General features: G+C 41.2%; 2 protein-coding genes across 2 annotated transcripts; one reads left to right on the top strand and one right to left on the bottom strand.

Annotated features, from left to right (window-relative positions):
• Nucleotides 1-7083: 7083 nt before the first annotated feature.
• Nucleotides 7084-8327, bottom strand: LOC105921648 (olfactory receptor 10A3-like). The gene has a single exon (XM_036131589.1). The coding sequence runs from the start codon at nucleotides 8160-8162 to the stop codon at nucleotides 7239-7241; it is 924 nt and encodes a 307-aa protein (XP_035987482.1). The 5' UTR covers nucleotides 8163-8327; the 3' UTR covers nucleotides 7084-7238.
• A 5977-nt stretch (nucleotides 8328-14304) lies between these two features.
• LOC105921654 (olfactory receptor 52E4-like) lies at nucleotides 14305-17358 on the top strand. The gene is made up of 2 exons (XM_012857510.3): nucleotides 14305-14413; nucleotides 16296-17358. The coding sequence occupies exon 2, from the start codon at nucleotides 16345-16347 to the stop codon at nucleotides 17284-17286; it is 942 nt and encodes a 313-aa protein (XP_012712964.2). The 5' UTR covers nucleotides 14305-14413; nucleotides 16296-16344; the 3' UTR covers nucleotides 17287-17358.
• Nucleotides 17359-17611: the final 253 nt, after the last annotated feature.

The following is a 17611-nucleotide window of genomic DNA, read 5'->3' as shown; positions in this document are numbered from 1 at the left end:
ATTTCTTTTAAAAAAACCTCCTGATCTAACCGCCGTGCCTCCGAAAACCCCATTTTGGAGGCTGAGAGACAATCCAAATTATGTCTCTGGGATACCTTTTTTTAATCTCTTCTCTTTTCTTTTCTCTTTTCTTCACAGCTTCATCATTTAAGTGTCTTGGCTGTCTTAGTCTCAACTTTTAAAGATGTTAACGTATCTTGACCAAAACTATTCCTGTTCTATTTTTTTATTTTTCTGTATTTATATGTTATAGTTTTTAATCTTATTTTAATTTTTTGACGTAGACTTAAACATAAATCCCATTCAATCCTTCCTCGGTTTCAACATAAATTCCATTCAAACCGCTCATACTAGTTGCTCTGTTTAACCTCTGATATTTTGAGAAGAGAGCTTTTCATCCACAGCAAGGTTTGATTTAGCCTATGCATCTAATTTTCTGCCAATGGAGAATCAAAAATCTCCTTACCTTTTTTTCGGGTCGACCCTTGTGGTGTTTTAAATTATTACTACTTTGTGCCCAAATTTAAAAGGTTCCTCCACCTCAAATCCGGGTCACGGCACCAAATTGTTGATATTAATAATGGGCCTGCTCCTGCTTATTTATGAAGGCCCGTCTTACCCCGGGTTAAGATATGGCAGCAAAGGAGAAACAATTATCAGAGGCATTCCAAAAAAAAGTAAAAAACAAAGCAACTGGACTTGTTTTCCGTAGTTGAAGACGTTTTGCTTCCTCTCCAGGAAGCTTTCTCAATTCAAAAGGTCTAGAGTAATGATGAGTACCAAGTTTTATATTACTGCCAAACAAAGGCCTTGTAATGGCTTAGATAACATGCAAATTCAACCGAAACAGGTCCACCCCTTAGTAATGGGCGGTCGTTAAAGCCATTAAACCAGCAGATTGAACCGATACTGGTCCACTCCTCTGTAACGAGGAGTCGTTATGGTTGTTATTGGCCTGGCTTAAAGGAACAATGTTTTGATGTTGATGTCGAGGAATTTGACTCTGGATTGTACAATGCTTCACTTACTTATGCAATAATACAAAAACACAATAATGCAGTAATCGAAATCAAACACAAGCTGCAACAGAGAAAACTTATATGGACAAACCTTAAACAGGCGGACAAATTGGGCCAATGATGCAATGAGCAGAACGCAAAGGATGCAGAGGTAAATGTTATTTTCATTGTTATTATTATGTACATGTCTGAGGTGGAAGTGATGTACAGGTTTACATATGCTCACAAACACACATGTGCACAGGGTGATAAGTGGGGAGACTGGGGAAAAAATGAGAATTACATGTAGTGTTGTGTACATGAGGTAGGTGGATTTTGGTATTTACATTATGAGCAGTAAAATTGTGCAGCACTTTTTTGATGATCTGATGATCTTTTCTGCAGTCTGGGTTATACATTAACCAGTCTGGCTAAGTCCTTTTTGTGGGCAGATTCAAACCAGACAGATGGAAGAGTAACTGGTTGATGAATGTGTAGAAGTGAGTGGGCAGCTCATTAGGCAGGTTGAGCTTCCTAAACTGACACATGAAGTACATCCTCTGCTGGGCCCTCTTGATGATGGTGACAGTGTTGGGCTCCCACATTAGGTCCTCGGATATAGTGGATCCCAGAAACTTGATGGATTCCACGGCAGACACAGAGCGCCACAGTTTAGATTTTTTACCGGCTATAACTTATTATTGTGCAAGTGAAAACGTGGGAACATTGGTGTTTTGAGATCACTGCTATGTGTAGCAACTTTTCCCGGTTGGAAGAAAGTTGCCCCCTGACAGTTCATATGAAACTTCTTAAGGAAGCGTCCTACAGATTCTGGCCCACGCCAGCCGCACACTCCGCTGCGCGCAGCTCCTCCGTGCGCTGAGGCGCTGGGCTCCTCTTCACCTCCCGGCCGCATAATGACCTCCGCGGCTACGATGACGGAGCCTCTCTACAGCGGCTGGACCCCGCCGGCTGCGATCAGCGGAGGAACCACACCCCCTCCACCGCCCGCTGATGACGGCACTCCTCTCCCCCTGCGGCTCCTCCTTTCCTTCTCCGGGGACGTCACAGCTCGCCTCTAACCAACTTTATCAGTGTTGATTTTTTTTCCCCTGCATTTTTATTTTTTTCCCAAAATCTTTTCCCGTACCCCCTGTCATGACGTCGCGTACCCCCTAGGGGTACGTGAACAATAGTTTGGGAATAACTGGTTTAGAGGGAGAAGAGTAGTGGGGAGAGCACACAATCCTGGGGGGTACCAGAAGTTTGTGATCCACTGAAAGGTAGAGGCTGTTTTTTTTTTTTTTTTTGGCTAATTTGGATAACATTAGGGAACCAGAGATCAAGTTTAAAACCCTGGTGAAAGAAGCAGAAAAATTACATATTTGGATTTCTGAGTGCGCATTTATCTGTGGGTTTGACTGTAACAAAAGAAAAATAGTTAGAAATTAGCACTCAAGTCTTCAAGACTTTTCCAGGCTTCATAGGAACCCTGACTCTATCAGACACTCATAGTGCCAGATCACAGGTAAAGGCTCCTCAACATCTTTGCCCAGAGTTGGAATATTTTCTCTCAGTTCCACCTCCAACAGATGTTGTGTCTAAAGTACGCTGACAAGACATGTGGCCATAATTTGGTGTCTAATAAATAAACTGGAATCAGCTGAATTTAATCTTTTAGATGACTGGATCTCCAGCATTTACAGCTTGGGATATGCCACCATGGCAATGTAGAAGATGGCCCAGCAAGCTACGGTTCTTGCAAATATTTGTGTTTTAGGTGTTGTGAAGTTTTTGTAGCCAGAAGGGGCTAAAATAAAAGAAGTTTGCAGTGATTGTTCTGCAGTAACATCCAACATGTTCTGTACTGGTGAAGAAAGTTTATTTTTGTTAATTGAAATTAGTGGCTTTAGATGGAGACTAATGAACATGAAACATTCCTAAAAACATGTTTCATAATTGTAAATCTGAGTCTTTTGTTGCTGTAACCAAAGTGCTTTTGTGAACACTGGGTCTGGTCAGGACTCAGGAGAATAAACTCGTCCTGAATGTCCTGAAGCTGCCCTACTGGGACCACAGGGAAAACAGAGTGTGCTCCCCTGGTCTCCTGTGCTGCTAATTGTCCTGTTAGTGTCCAAACGTCCTCTGGGATCTGTAAGGTACGTCTCACAGATAGGAGCTCTGCTGGGGCTCATTAGGGTGAGATGAAACAGTAAACATGATGTAATCACGTCGCTGACCTCTAACTGAGATCCTGACATCACCTCTCAGCTCAGAGTTTAAACATCTGACGCGTTTAAAGAAGTTTGAACCTCAGACACAATAAGCAACGCTGATTATGTTCAGATCCGAACAGTGTAAATTCTGCTGAGAACAGGTTTCACAGTTACTGCTCACATTACATTTTAACAGTCCAAATCAAAATCAAACAGATGAATCATAAAAAAAACAAGAACTAGCCTAAAAAATGCATGCTAGGTTAGGTTAAATTGTGTCATTTGAAGCCCAGGTTGATTTTAAAAATATCTGGAGTCTGTCATACCACAGACATCAGAATCAGCTTTAATTAAATTCAATTTTATTTCTATAGCTCCAATCAACAACATGTCATCTCAAGGTTCTTTCCAAAGTCAGACTCCATCAGATCCTCCAGGTTGGTGAGAAAGTTTCCTCTCTAAGGAAACCCAGCAGGTTGCATCAAGTCTCTCCAAGCAGCATTCACTCCTCCTGAAAGAGCGTAGAGCCACAGTGGACAGTCGTCTGCATTGTTGATGGCTTTGCAGCAATCCCTCATACTGAGCATGCATGAAGCAACAGTGAGATACATTTATTTGCCAGGTATTTGTATACATGACTCTGGATTGAACAATGCTCACAATGTGCTTACTTATACAATAATGCAGCAATAAAATCAAACAATCTGCAGTTTATTGAGAAGATGAGTAGTGGTTGACAAGGCATCCAGGCAAAACCAGACCGGATGGATGAGTAGATCCAGTAGAGATGGTGAGGCAGGTTAAGCAGAACCAGACTGACAGGGGGTGGCATCAGAATGGGCAGAGCAAGCAGCTGGTCATCACAGGGAATCAGGCAGAATTTGTGCAGCTCTCAGACACAGGCAGCATGAAGCAGTGTGGGCTGAACACAACAGGACAGAAGAATCCAACTAGCTGAGCACATAGAAACCGGTAGAGGCCTGATGGCAGTGCGCAAGAAGCAAGACGAAATGTTCTGGAAGAGAGTAGATGAAAGAGGCAGGTATATGTAGGCAGGTGAACAGGTGAGCAGAGTTGACTGTAATTAGTGGCAGCAGGTGGAGCTGATCAAGAGCAGAGTGGTAGCTGATTGGATGATAACTGGTGGATGGAGAAGCAGCATTTAGTTCCTATGCTCCACTGATCTGGAACAAACTTCCAGAAAACTGTAAAAGTGTAGAAAGCCTGAGTTCCTTTAAATCAAGTGTAAAAACACATTTGTTCAGGATTATCTTTGACTGTTCTTGTTAAACTGTTTTACTGAAACATCATTAGTTCAAATTTGAAGTCCAACTGTTTTTAATATTTGCTTTTAGTTTATATTTTTCCATGTTTTATTTTGTTTCTACATTTTATTCCAACTTGCTTTTATTCTGTTTTATTTTCCTATATTTTAATCATGTAAAGCACTTTGCGTTGTCTTTGTGTAGAACACTGAAATGTTCTACACAAATACATTTGACTTGCCCTTGGATGAGAAGTGGACAGAGATGATTCTAGAAAAGTCCAAAAGAAACAAAACACTATGTCATGATATTACTAGCGATTTAAGCTTATGCTTTTCACTTTTCTTTTAAGAGAAATTAGCTATTTAGCTTCATGAGCACCCCCTTTCCAGACAGGCTGGGTGGCACCTCAGATTAACTCAGAGTTAAATCTGAAAACAAATCTGTTATACACACACAAAATAAGCTCTTAAAATGTCTTAGACAAATATGCTGGGGATCTTAGGTTAGATATTGGAGCATCTAACTCCTCTTTGGATTGGAAGTGGATTTTGAAAACGCATACCTGTGGACCTTTAAATTAAGAATGGTGGTTTATGCAAGCATGATGATAAATCACAGTTTCTGGACTCAGATGTGCAACAAAATTTGTTTCAGACAGTAAGATTAACTTTACAGTTAAATCAACTATCAGACTTGATTTATTCAAGCATTTAAATTTATTCTTTTTGTAGTGCAGTTAATCATCACTAGTTGAGAAAGTCAGCTAAAGTAATCAGTTCCATTGTTACAAGGATACAAAAGTCTGGGTAAGTCTGGGATTCATTCTTTTTTTAACAAAACATTCAAGAACTACCCAACACTAATGTGCAGCATTTTGTACGTCCTGGTTTGCTTTGTAGATTGCTTGACTATTTTGACTGGTTACTGTGCATGTACTGATTTATTTCATGCCAAAGTTACACTAGTTAGTTTGTTAAAGTCTGTTTTCTCAGTGATGATTATATGGGACCCCAGTGTGAAAGCTTTGTTTTAAAGGCAGCTGTTAAACCACAATTTAGGTTCAGCTAGCCTGGCTAGAAATCTGTTGAAATTATCATCTACTAAGGATTGAGAAGCAGGCCATTTAAACTAAAAGGATAAATCTAACCTTTGTAAACTGTACTTATTTTTCTTGTTCAAAATATTGTCAGAGCATTTGTGGTAAGCGTGAATAATGGATTTTTGTTTAATGCTCTTGGGTTTGTCTTTCAGAGAGTAACTGAAGACTCATTGTAAATTGAGTGCTGTGGAAATATATTTGTCTTAATAAAACAGACTGGCTTGAGAGACAGCAGGAAGCACACCACTCATTGCTGACATTGTTGTCTCTGTTCTTTTCAGAACAAAATTTAATCTGGTGACAGGCTGCATGCTTAAGACCTGTTGCAATCCGGAACCAACAACCCAAAACTGAGATAAACTAATTTCCTTCAAATATAGGTTCCAGGTATTCAATACCTTTATTCTTCCAGTATGGTCATATTATTTTTTTGTAGGATAAGTGATGACTCCGTCATTTTAAGAAGCTCCCACCATGCTATCGGAGAAGAGCTGATGTTTTGCAAAGCATGCATGCCGTTTTATATTTGAGCTAAGAAACGGAAAATCAGAAAGCCTGATATCATCACATATTATCTGTTCTAGCCAGGGCTCATCTAACGAATTATGTTTTATCCATTTTGAGATGTGATAGAAGTTAGGCAGATCTAGTCTCCCTCTATCTTTAGACTTCTGTAGCGTCTTTAAGATGATGGGGGGGGGGGGGGGGTATCTTTCCAAAGACATTTAGAAATGGAGGAGTCCAAAGATTTAAACCAGTCAGATGATGGTTTACTGTAAACCATCATTTGAAGCAACCCTACCCATAAGTGAAACTGGTAGCAATTTCCATCTGTCAAGATCCTCTTCTACCTTCTTTAAAAGAGGAATGTGGTTAAGTTTTGTTACATCCGCCAGTTAAGGTGACACAGTAATACCCAAATATTTAATACTCCCTGACTGCAGTTATATATTTAGGGGGCTCTGTAAAGAGCAGTTAATTGGCAGTACTGTAGATTTTGACCAATTTATAGCATAATCTGAAACTCTTGAGAAATATTCTAGTAATCTAATTACCTGAGAGAGAGAGGTGTCTGAGTGCTGGAATATAGAATAATACAACATCCGCATAAAGGCTAATTCCATGCTCTATTTTCATGCATTTTATAATATCTTAATATCTTTAGTTTGTCTAATTGTCTAATTGTTGCTGCTAGTGGTTAAACAAAAATAACAAACAGTGAGGGGAAATCCCGCTTTCACATGCAGGGTTGGGTGGCTGGTACCTATCTCCAGCGGTCAGTGGGGGAGAGGCGGGGTAAACCCTGGACAGATCTATTTATATTTTTTACTTTGAAAAATTGTTTTCAATAGCTGCCACTGTCACAGCCAAATTTCTCTATTGCGGAACAATAAGGAATTCTTATCTTATTTTGTCTCAGTTATTATCATTTATACATTTGACGACTGGATAATAAATCAGAGAAGAGCACATCTCATGTGTTCTCTTTATTTTCTCCCATAAAAAACACAGATCAGTTGGAGGTTTGTAACAGATCCAAAAACTTCAACAAAAGATTTATTCAGAAGCAAATAAAATACACTGTAACATTAGTACTGATCATTTTTTTAGGCTGGTTGAAAAATTGTTAAAATATGCTTCAAAAAAAGAAAACAGGTTATTTCCGACCAGAGAAGAGAGTTTCACAGGTTAAACGTATTTTTCTAAGTTTAAGCCCATATGCAACTGGGTTAAAAAGTGGCTGACAGGTGACAAAGTATAATGATAAAATGATACGCAGAACCCCGGGAACACTGCTCATGTCAAACCTGCTCTGCAGTATTTCAAAAAAGCAGCCAAAGGAGAAGTTCAGCAGGGAGGCCAGGTGAGGTGTGCAGGTGCTGACGGCTTTCTGCCGGGTTTGTTTGGATCCTGAAAAACACACCTTCAGGATCCTCATGTATGTGTAGACGATCAATGCAGCAAGACCGATGAGAACAGTGAAGGTGTAGCTCAGTCCGTAGATGTTGCTGGCTGCTGCATCGCTGCACACCAACTTTGTAATATAATGATTGACACAGACAACTCTGTTGATGACATTCCCACACAACCTAGAGGACGCATTCAGAGAAATCATCACAATTATGTTCAGCAGAGGAAGAAACCATGATAACACAACCAGCCTGATAACTGTGTTCATCTGCATCCGCGTGTTGTAATGCAGAGGATGACAGATGGCCAGATATCTGTCATAAGACATGGCAGCCAAGTTGTAAAACTCCACATTTACATACATGTAGAGGCAGAATATCTGCAGGAAGCAGAGAGGAACAGAAATAATGTGAACGTCAGAGAGGATCTGGACCAGCAGGAAGGGGAACAAGCCTGAGCTGCCGTACAGTTCATTCACAAACAGGCTGCACAGAAACATGTACATAGGTTCATGTAAGCTCTTATTCACACAGATCACCACGATCAGCAGCACGTTAGAAAATAAGATTATAATATAAACACTCACAAGGAAAAGGAAAACTGCATACTTTAACAGGCCGATATCAATGTAGGCACTTAGCGTGAAATGTGACACCTGTGAAAGATTCATTCCTATTAATGCAATCAGATCTTTTAAGACAAGGGCTTCTGGTTAATGAAAGTTGTTAGAAACCTTAAGAAAAGATTGTGCCATAAAAGCAGAGAAACATTTTCAAACCCTGTTCTATTCCAGTGAAGGTTGCAACCTTGAGCTAATAATCAATGTCTGATGAAATCCTGCAGCAGCCTTCAAACTGCGACTTCTCATTCTGCTCTGCTGCTTTTAAGCTCTTCAGTACCACACAAAAAATTGCTTCACTCATTCTCCAATCGGGGTGGGGGGGGAGGAGGAGGGGTCATGGAAATACCATGAACCTTGAGACACCTGCGCGGTCAAATGAACAGAAAGGGCAATTAATTAAAATTGCAATCTATTGTTCACACTGTAAACATGTAAATGTGCTCCGCATGCCTGTTAAGGTAATGGGGACTGGGGTGACAGGTGTGTGTGTGTATGTGTGCAAGTTGAAATAACAATTAACGAAAATCCAAAATGCCCTTTCAGTAGAAAAACAAGAGCTGTGTCCATACTCTTGGCATAAGTCAGGCCTGTTCCCAGTGCAGGTTGGACTCTGCTAGGGCTGCCGCTTGTCACTAATGCTGTTTGTGGTGTTCATGGACAGGATCTCAACACGTAGTCATGCAGAGAAGTGGGTCTGGTTTGGGAACCTATGGATTGCATCTTTGCTGTTTGTGGATGATGTGGTTCTGTTAAGATGTACTGCCCCCTCTGGGTTGGGGTCAGTCTCTGCCTCAAGCGGAGGAGTTTAAGTATCTTGGTATCTTGCTCATGAGTAATGATAGGATGGTGTCAGAAGTGTATTCCTTAGGAGGATTGTCATGGTTTGAGTTTATGTCTTAGTTAGGTTCTGTCTTAGTTTTGGTTTAGGTCATAGTTTGGGTTTTGTTTTGGTTTTATTTTGTACTTTGATTTCTGTAATCAGTTCTTGCGGCCTACTCAGATCCATTCTGTCACCAGCCTCTAATCAGTCACCTCAGTTCACCTGCCAGCAATCTGCCAGCTCACCTCACCACCTATCTGTCTAGTCACCAGCCAATCAGTTCGGTTCGTTTCAGTCACCACCTTCCCTCAGGTCATTCTCACCTGCTTCCTGTAATTAGTCTTCACTCCTGCTCACCTGTTCACTCCCCTATTTATTCCTGCTTAATTCCTTTGTTCAGTGCCAGATCAATTTCAGTCTTATCCAGCGTTCTTTTCTCATTGCCTGTTGATGCTGACCCGATTGCCTCTAGTCATCTGAGCCACCCTAATCCCTGTATCTGATTTTCCAGCCAGTTTCTGCGTGCTGATTTGTGTACCGGACTTAGCCTGTTTCTGGATTATCCAAGCTTGCCTTGACCCCTGTCTGTTCTTCCTGCTTGCTTGTGTACCGATCTGGATTATTATCTGACCACCGAGCCTGCCTGATCCTGTCTAGCCAGACGGCTTATCTGTCAACCGGTTTTCACCCATATTCTGTCTTTGATAAACCTTCTTTAATCATGTCCACTTCATGTCTGGTTCAAATCCTGGGTACATCTGTCCCCGTTCATGACAAGGATAGAATGGACTCAGCCCAGTGCAGAGCTTGGCCTCTCAAAAGTCCGATAGTAAACCAAATTCTGCTGCAGTTGTCAAGAAATGAGCGAAGAGTTTGTCTTAAAACTAGGGGTAGCGGGCGCTGCCACAACAGCGGTAACAACTGACTGAGTGTGGTTAGTTGGCGGACCCAGAAGTTGAGAACAGATTTTCAAAACCTGGTTAGAAAGATTTGTTAAAGGTTTGATTATAATTTGGTCCTGTTGTTTATGGATGGACTGGAGGAAACTGGAGGAAAGCCTCGTGTTGTCCAAGGAGTACAACCTGGTTTGAAACTGCGCTCTATATTTGTGCTCCAGAGTTGGGATTGTCAGAGCATTCTGTCATGTTCATGTTTTCCATTCTGAGCCTGAAGCAGCAAAAACGGACACAGACAGTAAATGAAAAGGGTTCTTTATTGATAGTTTGGGTTGTGGGATGATGGGCAGGTTCTTGAACTGGGACTGGATGACTGGGATGGCTCTGATCGTGGACTGAAAATGATAAGTGGACAATGATGAGCACCAGCAGCAAGCTTAGGTGATAGAACAGAGGCTGACTTGTGGGTTTGGTAAACGGTGGAGACTGGAAGGGCAACGGTAGGCTATGGGCTGTGCCTGCCAGGCTTTCCGCGGAGTGTGGTGGATGGCTCGGTGGTGGAGCATTGGAGGGTGGACAGGTTATGATGGTCAGGTGAAGGACTTGTGACACCAGCAGAGTCAGAGGAGTGGAGGTAGCTAGAAGTGCCAGGAGGGCTCTTAGGATTTGGAACTGGAGCACGAACCGAGGAGATGGTGAGAACAACCTAGGCCAGGTTCCTGACAGCAGCAGTATCTGGAGAGGAGACAAGGAAGTTACATGGGGAATAAGGAACCAGGAGTAACAAGGAGCAAAGGTTTGTTCAGGTACCGCTTAAAAGCTCCTTTAATCAGGTGGAGATGATGAACACCTGTGTGGTTATCCAACTGTCACACTTTGCAGGAGAAAGATGAGAATGGACGACACAATCACCAACAGCCCGGACACAGACCCACATATACGACACCCTATAAAATGAAAATCAAAATTTTTTCAGAAGGTTTTTCTCTGTTAACACCGTTTATGCTCGGTCAAGTTGTTCCGGGTTCTCCCGTGGCGCGTCGAATAGTGCTGACAGTAAAGAAGAAGGTAGGAGCCTGTATGCTTCCTATCATAACACAATGTCCCTTACTACCACTAAGGAAATGAAAGGAATACTACAACCCTTTGTGTGACATATAAGCACAGCACGCTTTACAGAAATTGACGAGATTGTCGGGAGAGAAGAGAGCGGCACTTTGTAGTTCATTTTCGGAAGGCTGTAGGCCTTCTAGAATCCTCCTTGTTTTCTTCCTGCTTCTCGTTGAAGGTGGATGCTTTTCTTTTCTCTCCCCTCTCCTTTCGCGTCTCCCTACCTGCTTCTGTCTGTCTGTTCAATTTGTCAGTCGAGGATGTTGAAAATCTGTTCAAAGTTGGATTTATGATAACATAATTTCTGCTTTTTGGTGCTGGCGGTTACCTGGAGTATTGAGAAATTGTGAAAACGTCTGTTTCGGCCCATGTCATGGCTGCCTGAACATGTGAGGGACATGTCCGCTACCAGCACTCAGACTGAAATGTTATGTATGCTGAGGGTTTCTGAACTTGCTGGCAGGATCGAAATAATCTTGGAGAAAGCTGGACCACAATCTTGGCTGTTTGGAATCACCATTGAGAAGAACCAGCTATACTTTAAGGCAGACAGAAAAATAAGAGTCGTCCTACTCAAAATAAATGCTGCTATCCAAACTCGTTCCAATGCAATCTTAATTTCTCCTGCATGTAAACAAGATGCTCTGTGACATCTGTGACCTTGAACAGAGCTACTGGACTGCCTGATAAAGTTCCTATCAAAGACTAATGGCTGCAAGTACTATCTGGGACAGTTCACAGACTAACACACACGTTTACACTAAAACACACAGGCACACACACACACCGCCTCTCCTGTGCTTTCTTCCCTTACTCTGCTGCTTTCTGTTTTAGCTGTAGTGTCAGAAAGGTCAGATCAGAGACTTCAACCTGTAGCTTTCGTAGGATTTTTAGCGATCAAGCTTGTTGCAGTAAAACATTATCCTGAATAGAAACAATTCTCCCATTTTAGCTGTGGTTCAGAAATGTCAGCTCAGAAACCTTAAATTGTAGCTTTGAGGAATGTAGGAATAGAAAAACTTAAGCTTTGAATTTTTAGTGATGAAGCTCGTTCCAGTGAAACAATGAAACACTGAAGTTTTTCTATTTGTAGCTTTGGAAAGGTTGGACAAAATTACTTTAGTTCAGAAACCTCCAAAGATATACTTAGGTTATTTCTTATCATGGATAGAAACAAGTAAGTACTGTGATTCTATGTTTTCTGTATGTTTGTTACTATATGAAATTGTCTCGTCAAGGATTTATTTCGCTTATTCCTTTGTTTTTTCCTATGTCTGTAATGATTTTCTGTTCATGTACAGTACTTTGAATTGTCTTGTTACAGAAAAGTGCTATATAAATAAACTTACCTTAAAGCAGTGCTTCTCAATTATTTTCTTTTACGCCCCCCCAGCAAGAAGAAAACGATTCGCGCCCCCCACTCCCCACCGTGACTATCCATCCCTGCATAACATTTTATCCTTATTAACATTAAAGAAAAAAAGAAAGACATATGGTCAAACTTACAAAGAATAACTTTATTAAATCGTGTTTTAAGTCTGCAACAGAAAATATTTTAAGTGCATCAATGCCTGAAATTAAAAATAAATAAATCCTTGTTTAAACTGTAAACATGTTTGACCAACTAATTGCACCATTGCAAAATTAAATCAGATCAATAAATAATATTTAATGATTATAACTAATAAACTACAAAAACTAAAAAAATAATAACTAATATATATTCAGTTCAGCAACATTAACTCAGGAGCACAATATATAAAACACTTGAACCTACAAAACCAAAATGAATTAAACAATTTGTGCTCATTTTTTCTTTCTTTTTTTGATCAAAATGAGGAGGCAGTATCAGCTCCTCTGCTATGGTGTGGGGCTTTTTGCACTGCGCAATTTGGCACGCTAACAGCGCTCAATGGTTTACTCAAGTAGCCTTCACAAAGCGGGATGACTGTTGGCAATATTCAGCACGTTTTCGCTAAAAAAACTGTAGCGGCTTATCGCCGTGATTGGGGTGTAACGTATTTAGGTGACGCGCTAATTTATTTGGCTTCATGCTGTCCGCTGCGAGCATTTTTAGACACTCCAAACACAGCGGTCTTTCCTCTTCTCCAACTGTAGTGACCGTGAAGCCAAGCGCTAAATACGCTTCGTCGTATTTCCTCGTCTTAGCTTTCGGGTGACTTTCTTTTGTCTCATTATCTTTGTCTCGCTCCGCTTTCCTTTTCATCCCTGTTAAAAACTTTTTCATGTTGGGGGTTGTTATGTTGAATAACGGAGGCTATAGACAGAACGCAGTCGGAGCTTTCTGTTGACTCAACACTGGTAACCAAGGCAAACCTGTAAGTCGTAAAATGTTGCACTGTTGCAAACGTGACAAAAGTAACAATGAGAGCGCCACTGCCCCCTACTGTAGTGGATGCGCAATTACACTTTATACTAGTACGGCCAAAAATAACCAAAAAAAAAAAAAAAAAAAGCCTGTTCCCCAGGGTCACACGCGCCCCCCCAGGTATTACACCGCGCCGGCGCGCCCCACTATTTGAGAAGCACTGCCTTAAAGTAAGGTACAGTAAGTACTTACCTTACTTTACCTTATATGTTTCCATCGAGTAATGATATCGGAGTTAAAGGCAGTCTGAAATTGGCGCAGCAGTCCAAAGCTCCTTTCCTTCCCAAGTTCTTGATGTTGACCTCATGAAAGGTAAAAAAAAAAGGGTTCCTGGGAGGTATAATTAAAGCATTTTTGGATGCACCCCCGGAGTGCAAACCCGTTTTGCATCTTACTTTTTCTGCTACAACTTATTGAATAGAGGCATGGTTTCATTGCAGCACCACCTGCTGCTTCAAAGGAGAATTGCAGTAAGAACATCTAAAGTAGCGGGACAGATTTATTTCCTCATATTACATCAATGGAGGTTTTGTCAGCTTATACTTTAGCTTGGGATGACACTTTACTAGAGTTAAAATACACAAGTTACGCGACTAAATAACTTCAACTTGACAGCAAAAGACAAGACGATATGCAATAGAGAGCAGCTTCCTAAAGACTTCAGTGTGATTACACTTGGTTCTAAGAAGAGAATATAGCAGATAGAAATATTAAGACAAGGAGAACATACTAAGAAATAACATTGATGTCTTTGATTGACAATTAACACGTCACGCCATTTTGTATTTGGCGAAAAACGATGACTGAGCACATATTTATGTAGGCAATGATTCAGTTTTAGCTATTGTGAACTGAACTGAGAGCCTGTTTCAATACGTTCTGCCAATAACGGATGAACGCCCATAGCATGTTTGGTTGCACAGCGCTGTGTCTCTGTGGGGGTTTCCAGCGACCAGCAGTATCAGACAGAAGGCATAAAGAGGATTCATCAGCAGTTCTTCCAACACAAATCATCTCTTTGCTCCAACAACAAGTAGCTGTCTTTGCTGCCAGCACCTCGTCGTGTTTAACTCCACCTGCTGAGGTTCTGCAGGTTTTTGACCCTAACTTCTGCTCTTGTTGGTGACGAGAATGTTTTCAGGGTTCTTGTTACAGATAAATTATCTCCTTCTGCTGTTTAAATGTTCTCCTGAATCTGCTGCTTTCTTCTGTTTGTGTATGCAACTTATGTTTGATGCTGCTTACTTGGTATCTGCTCGACAGATATTTGATATTTTCCTCACAAAAAGAAGGTTGTCTTCCAGTTAGGCTGTCTCCCTCAACTGTCTTTCAGACCTTTCAGTCCATGAAAGTCAGCTCATCATTTCCTCCTCAGCAGGTGCTTGTGAAGATGTTTTAATCCCTCTATGCCAAAAGATGTTGAAAACTGTAAGAGGGAGTTTACGGAAAAATAAAAGCTGGGGAGCAGAGCGAATAATTTTTTTCTCTGTAAACAGATCCAGAGAAACTCCCTCCATTTATAGACTAATATCATGTTACATACGTTGCATAATATTAAACGAGTTATATGAATCTTGTGTTGCTGAGGCTTTAATTACCTCATGCAATGATTTGTAGGGGATGATGTCTAATTTTCCTGGACTGGTTGTTTAAAATCATGTAGCACCTTGTTTCTCTGGGAGACAAAGGAGAAGCTGCTGCAGCTGTTTCTCCTCCCTTCTCCTTCTGAACCTCTGTTTATTTCTGTAAAACAGCGTTTTGGATTTTTTAGACGGTTTACTGGTTCTTTCTCACATAAAGCTGTCATGCAGGTAGAAACAGAAAACTCTGCTGAGTCTGCTCCAGCAGAAAAGCTGCAGACTGTTTAGGAAGATCCCTCCTAAACATGAAATGACAGGAATTCCTTATTTAGTTAGACTGGATCTGTTCTTCTGTAAAGTTTTCTTTTAGATGGGCTATGAAAACATTTATGACCAGAAAACCTCGTTCATGTTCCTGAGCTGTTATTGCAGGAAACCTTCAAGCTCCAGAGATAAAAAGTGACTTTTGCAACTAAAAAATGTCTGAGGTCTTTTAGAGTTTCTGTTGGCATATGATTAGCCAGTCTAAGGCCACGGTCATTGGTCCTCTGACAGAAGAAAAGTGCAGCTTTCAGATTAGATTTTTATCAGTTTTTCTCCTAAAACGCAGTGAGATGATATTTGTGGTGAATTACTGCTATGTCAGAAAATAATAATCTGAACAAGGGAAAGAGGGCTCTGGTTTGGGACCCTTGGGGTGTCGTTTCTGCAATTTGCAGGTTACATATATGGTTCTGTTGGTATTTTAAGGCCATGACCTAGAGCTTCTGGAGGGATTCATACCCAAGCAACTATGAGTGTCAGCTCCTCTAACTTCATTTTCCAGCTATGGAGGCTTTCCCACTGTCTGTAGCAGTAAAAAATAAAATAGTTGGGCCTTTACAGCTGGGTCATCTATGCTCCAACCTTAACCTGTGTCCATGAGAGATTCTTTATGACTAAAATTCAAGGGGATCCTGGATACAAGCAGCTGAAATGACCGTCAGCTGCAGGGAAAGCCCCACCATGCTAACATAAAGCTGAAGGAGTGCAGATTCATGATGCTACTATCCAACAAGGTAGCAAATGATTGAAAGGGTAACTGAATCACATAAGCTGATATCTGCCTAGGTTGCATTGTTGCAGACATTCAGTTTGGGTCACCAAATTATCATTACTGATCAGATGCTATCCTTAGGCTGGATATACTCTGCACTTTGTCTCATATACTGCTGCTTGGTAATGCCCAAACACTGAAGGTATTCCAATATGACAAAATCAAATGCATGCTGGCCTTTCCTGCACATCCATCCTGTGTTTTCTCTTTTTACTATTTCGTATCTTTGATTTAAAAACATGGATTGATTTGTACATTTTGTAACCATTTTATTTGATGTTTTGCTGCAGGCTGGCTCTGTTGAAGCTTTGAATTGGCAGCTTTTTGAAGAAAGAAAAGATGCAGAACGTCTCCTCACACAAGCACTTTATCCTCACTGGTTTTCAAGAACTCGGAGAACTGAGGCCGGTCCTCTTCGTCCCGTTCTTCCTCATGTTCATCGTGGCTCTGCTGGCCAACTCCCTGCTGGTGTATGTCGTCATTTCTCAGAGAAGCCTTCATCAGCCCATGAGCATCCTCATCGCCGGCATGGCGTGTGTTGAACTCTGCCTCCCAGTGTTCTTTGTCCCCAACATGCTGCTGAGCTTCCTGTTTGACTGGAAGGGGATCTCTGTGATTGGCTGTCTGGTTCAGATGCACTTCATTCACTGCTTTGGAGCTTTTCAGACCACCTTCCTGGTCTGGATGGCTCTGGACCGATACTTTGCCATTTGCACGCCTCTCCGCTACCATGAACTGATGGCGCTGCAGAGATTCCTGAAGTTTGTCATCCCGCTCGCTGTCAGAAACATGCTGCTCATCACTCTGTTTGTGAGTTTGGCAGGAAAGCTTTCGTTCTGCAGAAATGTGATAAACCACTGTTTCTGTGAGCACATGGCCTTGGTGGAGCTGGCCTGTGGGAGCACCAACATCAACAGTCTGGCTGGACTGATGGCTATTTTCTTCATCCCTGTTTTTGACTTCTTTGTCATCACTACCTCTTACATTGTGATATTCAGTTCTGTGTTGAGATCCAGCAGTTCAGGTGTAAAAGCACTGCACACCTGCATCACTCACATCATCGTCCTCACCTTCAGTCTGACCTTAGCTCTCATTGCTTTCCTTTCATATCGAGTTAAAAGCGGGCTTCCAGAAGCCATCCGGGTTTTCTTCAGCACCATGTATCTGTTGTTTCCCAGCTGCTTCAACCCGATCATCTACGGCATCAGAACCACTGAGATCAGACAGCAAATGCAGAAGACACTGACACACTGGAGACACTTATTCCAGGTTGTTCATTAGGGAACCAACTTCCACCTCCTCACAAAGGAACCAGAAACTAATAAACTTTCTATTAAACTTGTTCATTACAGATATGAATTAAAAGACACTTTTAAAAACTACAGCTTAGCTTCTGTGTCATGTTCTTGCCCTTTAAGTTTGGCTGAGTTTTAACATTCAAGTTTATCATTGTATTTATTATTTAAAGGCCTTATCTCACCACTATGAATGGTTTTGAACATTTTGTAAAGAAGGAAAATGAGATTTTGACACCAACTAAAGAGCTGCACTAGTTTTGAAGAAAAATAAAGACATATATGACAAGGAAACAGAAATAGTTAAAACT

This window comes from Fundulus heteroclitus, unplaced genomic scaffold (genome assembly GCF_011125445.2).
Source record: "Fundulus heteroclitus isolate FHET01 unplaced genomic scaffold, MU-UCD_Fhet_4.1 scaffold_44, whole genome shotgun sequence".
Taxonomy (NCBI): Eukaryota; Metazoa; Chordata; class Actinopteri; order Cyprinodontiformes; family Fundulidae; genus Fundulus; species Fundulus heteroclitus.
Note: the sequence above shows the minus strand (reverse complement) of the source record. Positions and strands in the feature narration are given on the sequence as shown.

Bases quoted from the DNA above. Each gene is read 5' to 3' on its own strand.
- LOC105921648 (XM_036131589.1), bottom strand. From the start codon at position 8,162: ATGAATCTTTCACAGGTGTCACATTTCACGCTAAGTGCCTACATTGAT.
- LOC105921654 (XM_012857510.3), top strand. From the start codon at position 16,345: ATGCAGAACGTCTCCTCACACAAGCACTTTATCCTCACTGGTTTTCAA.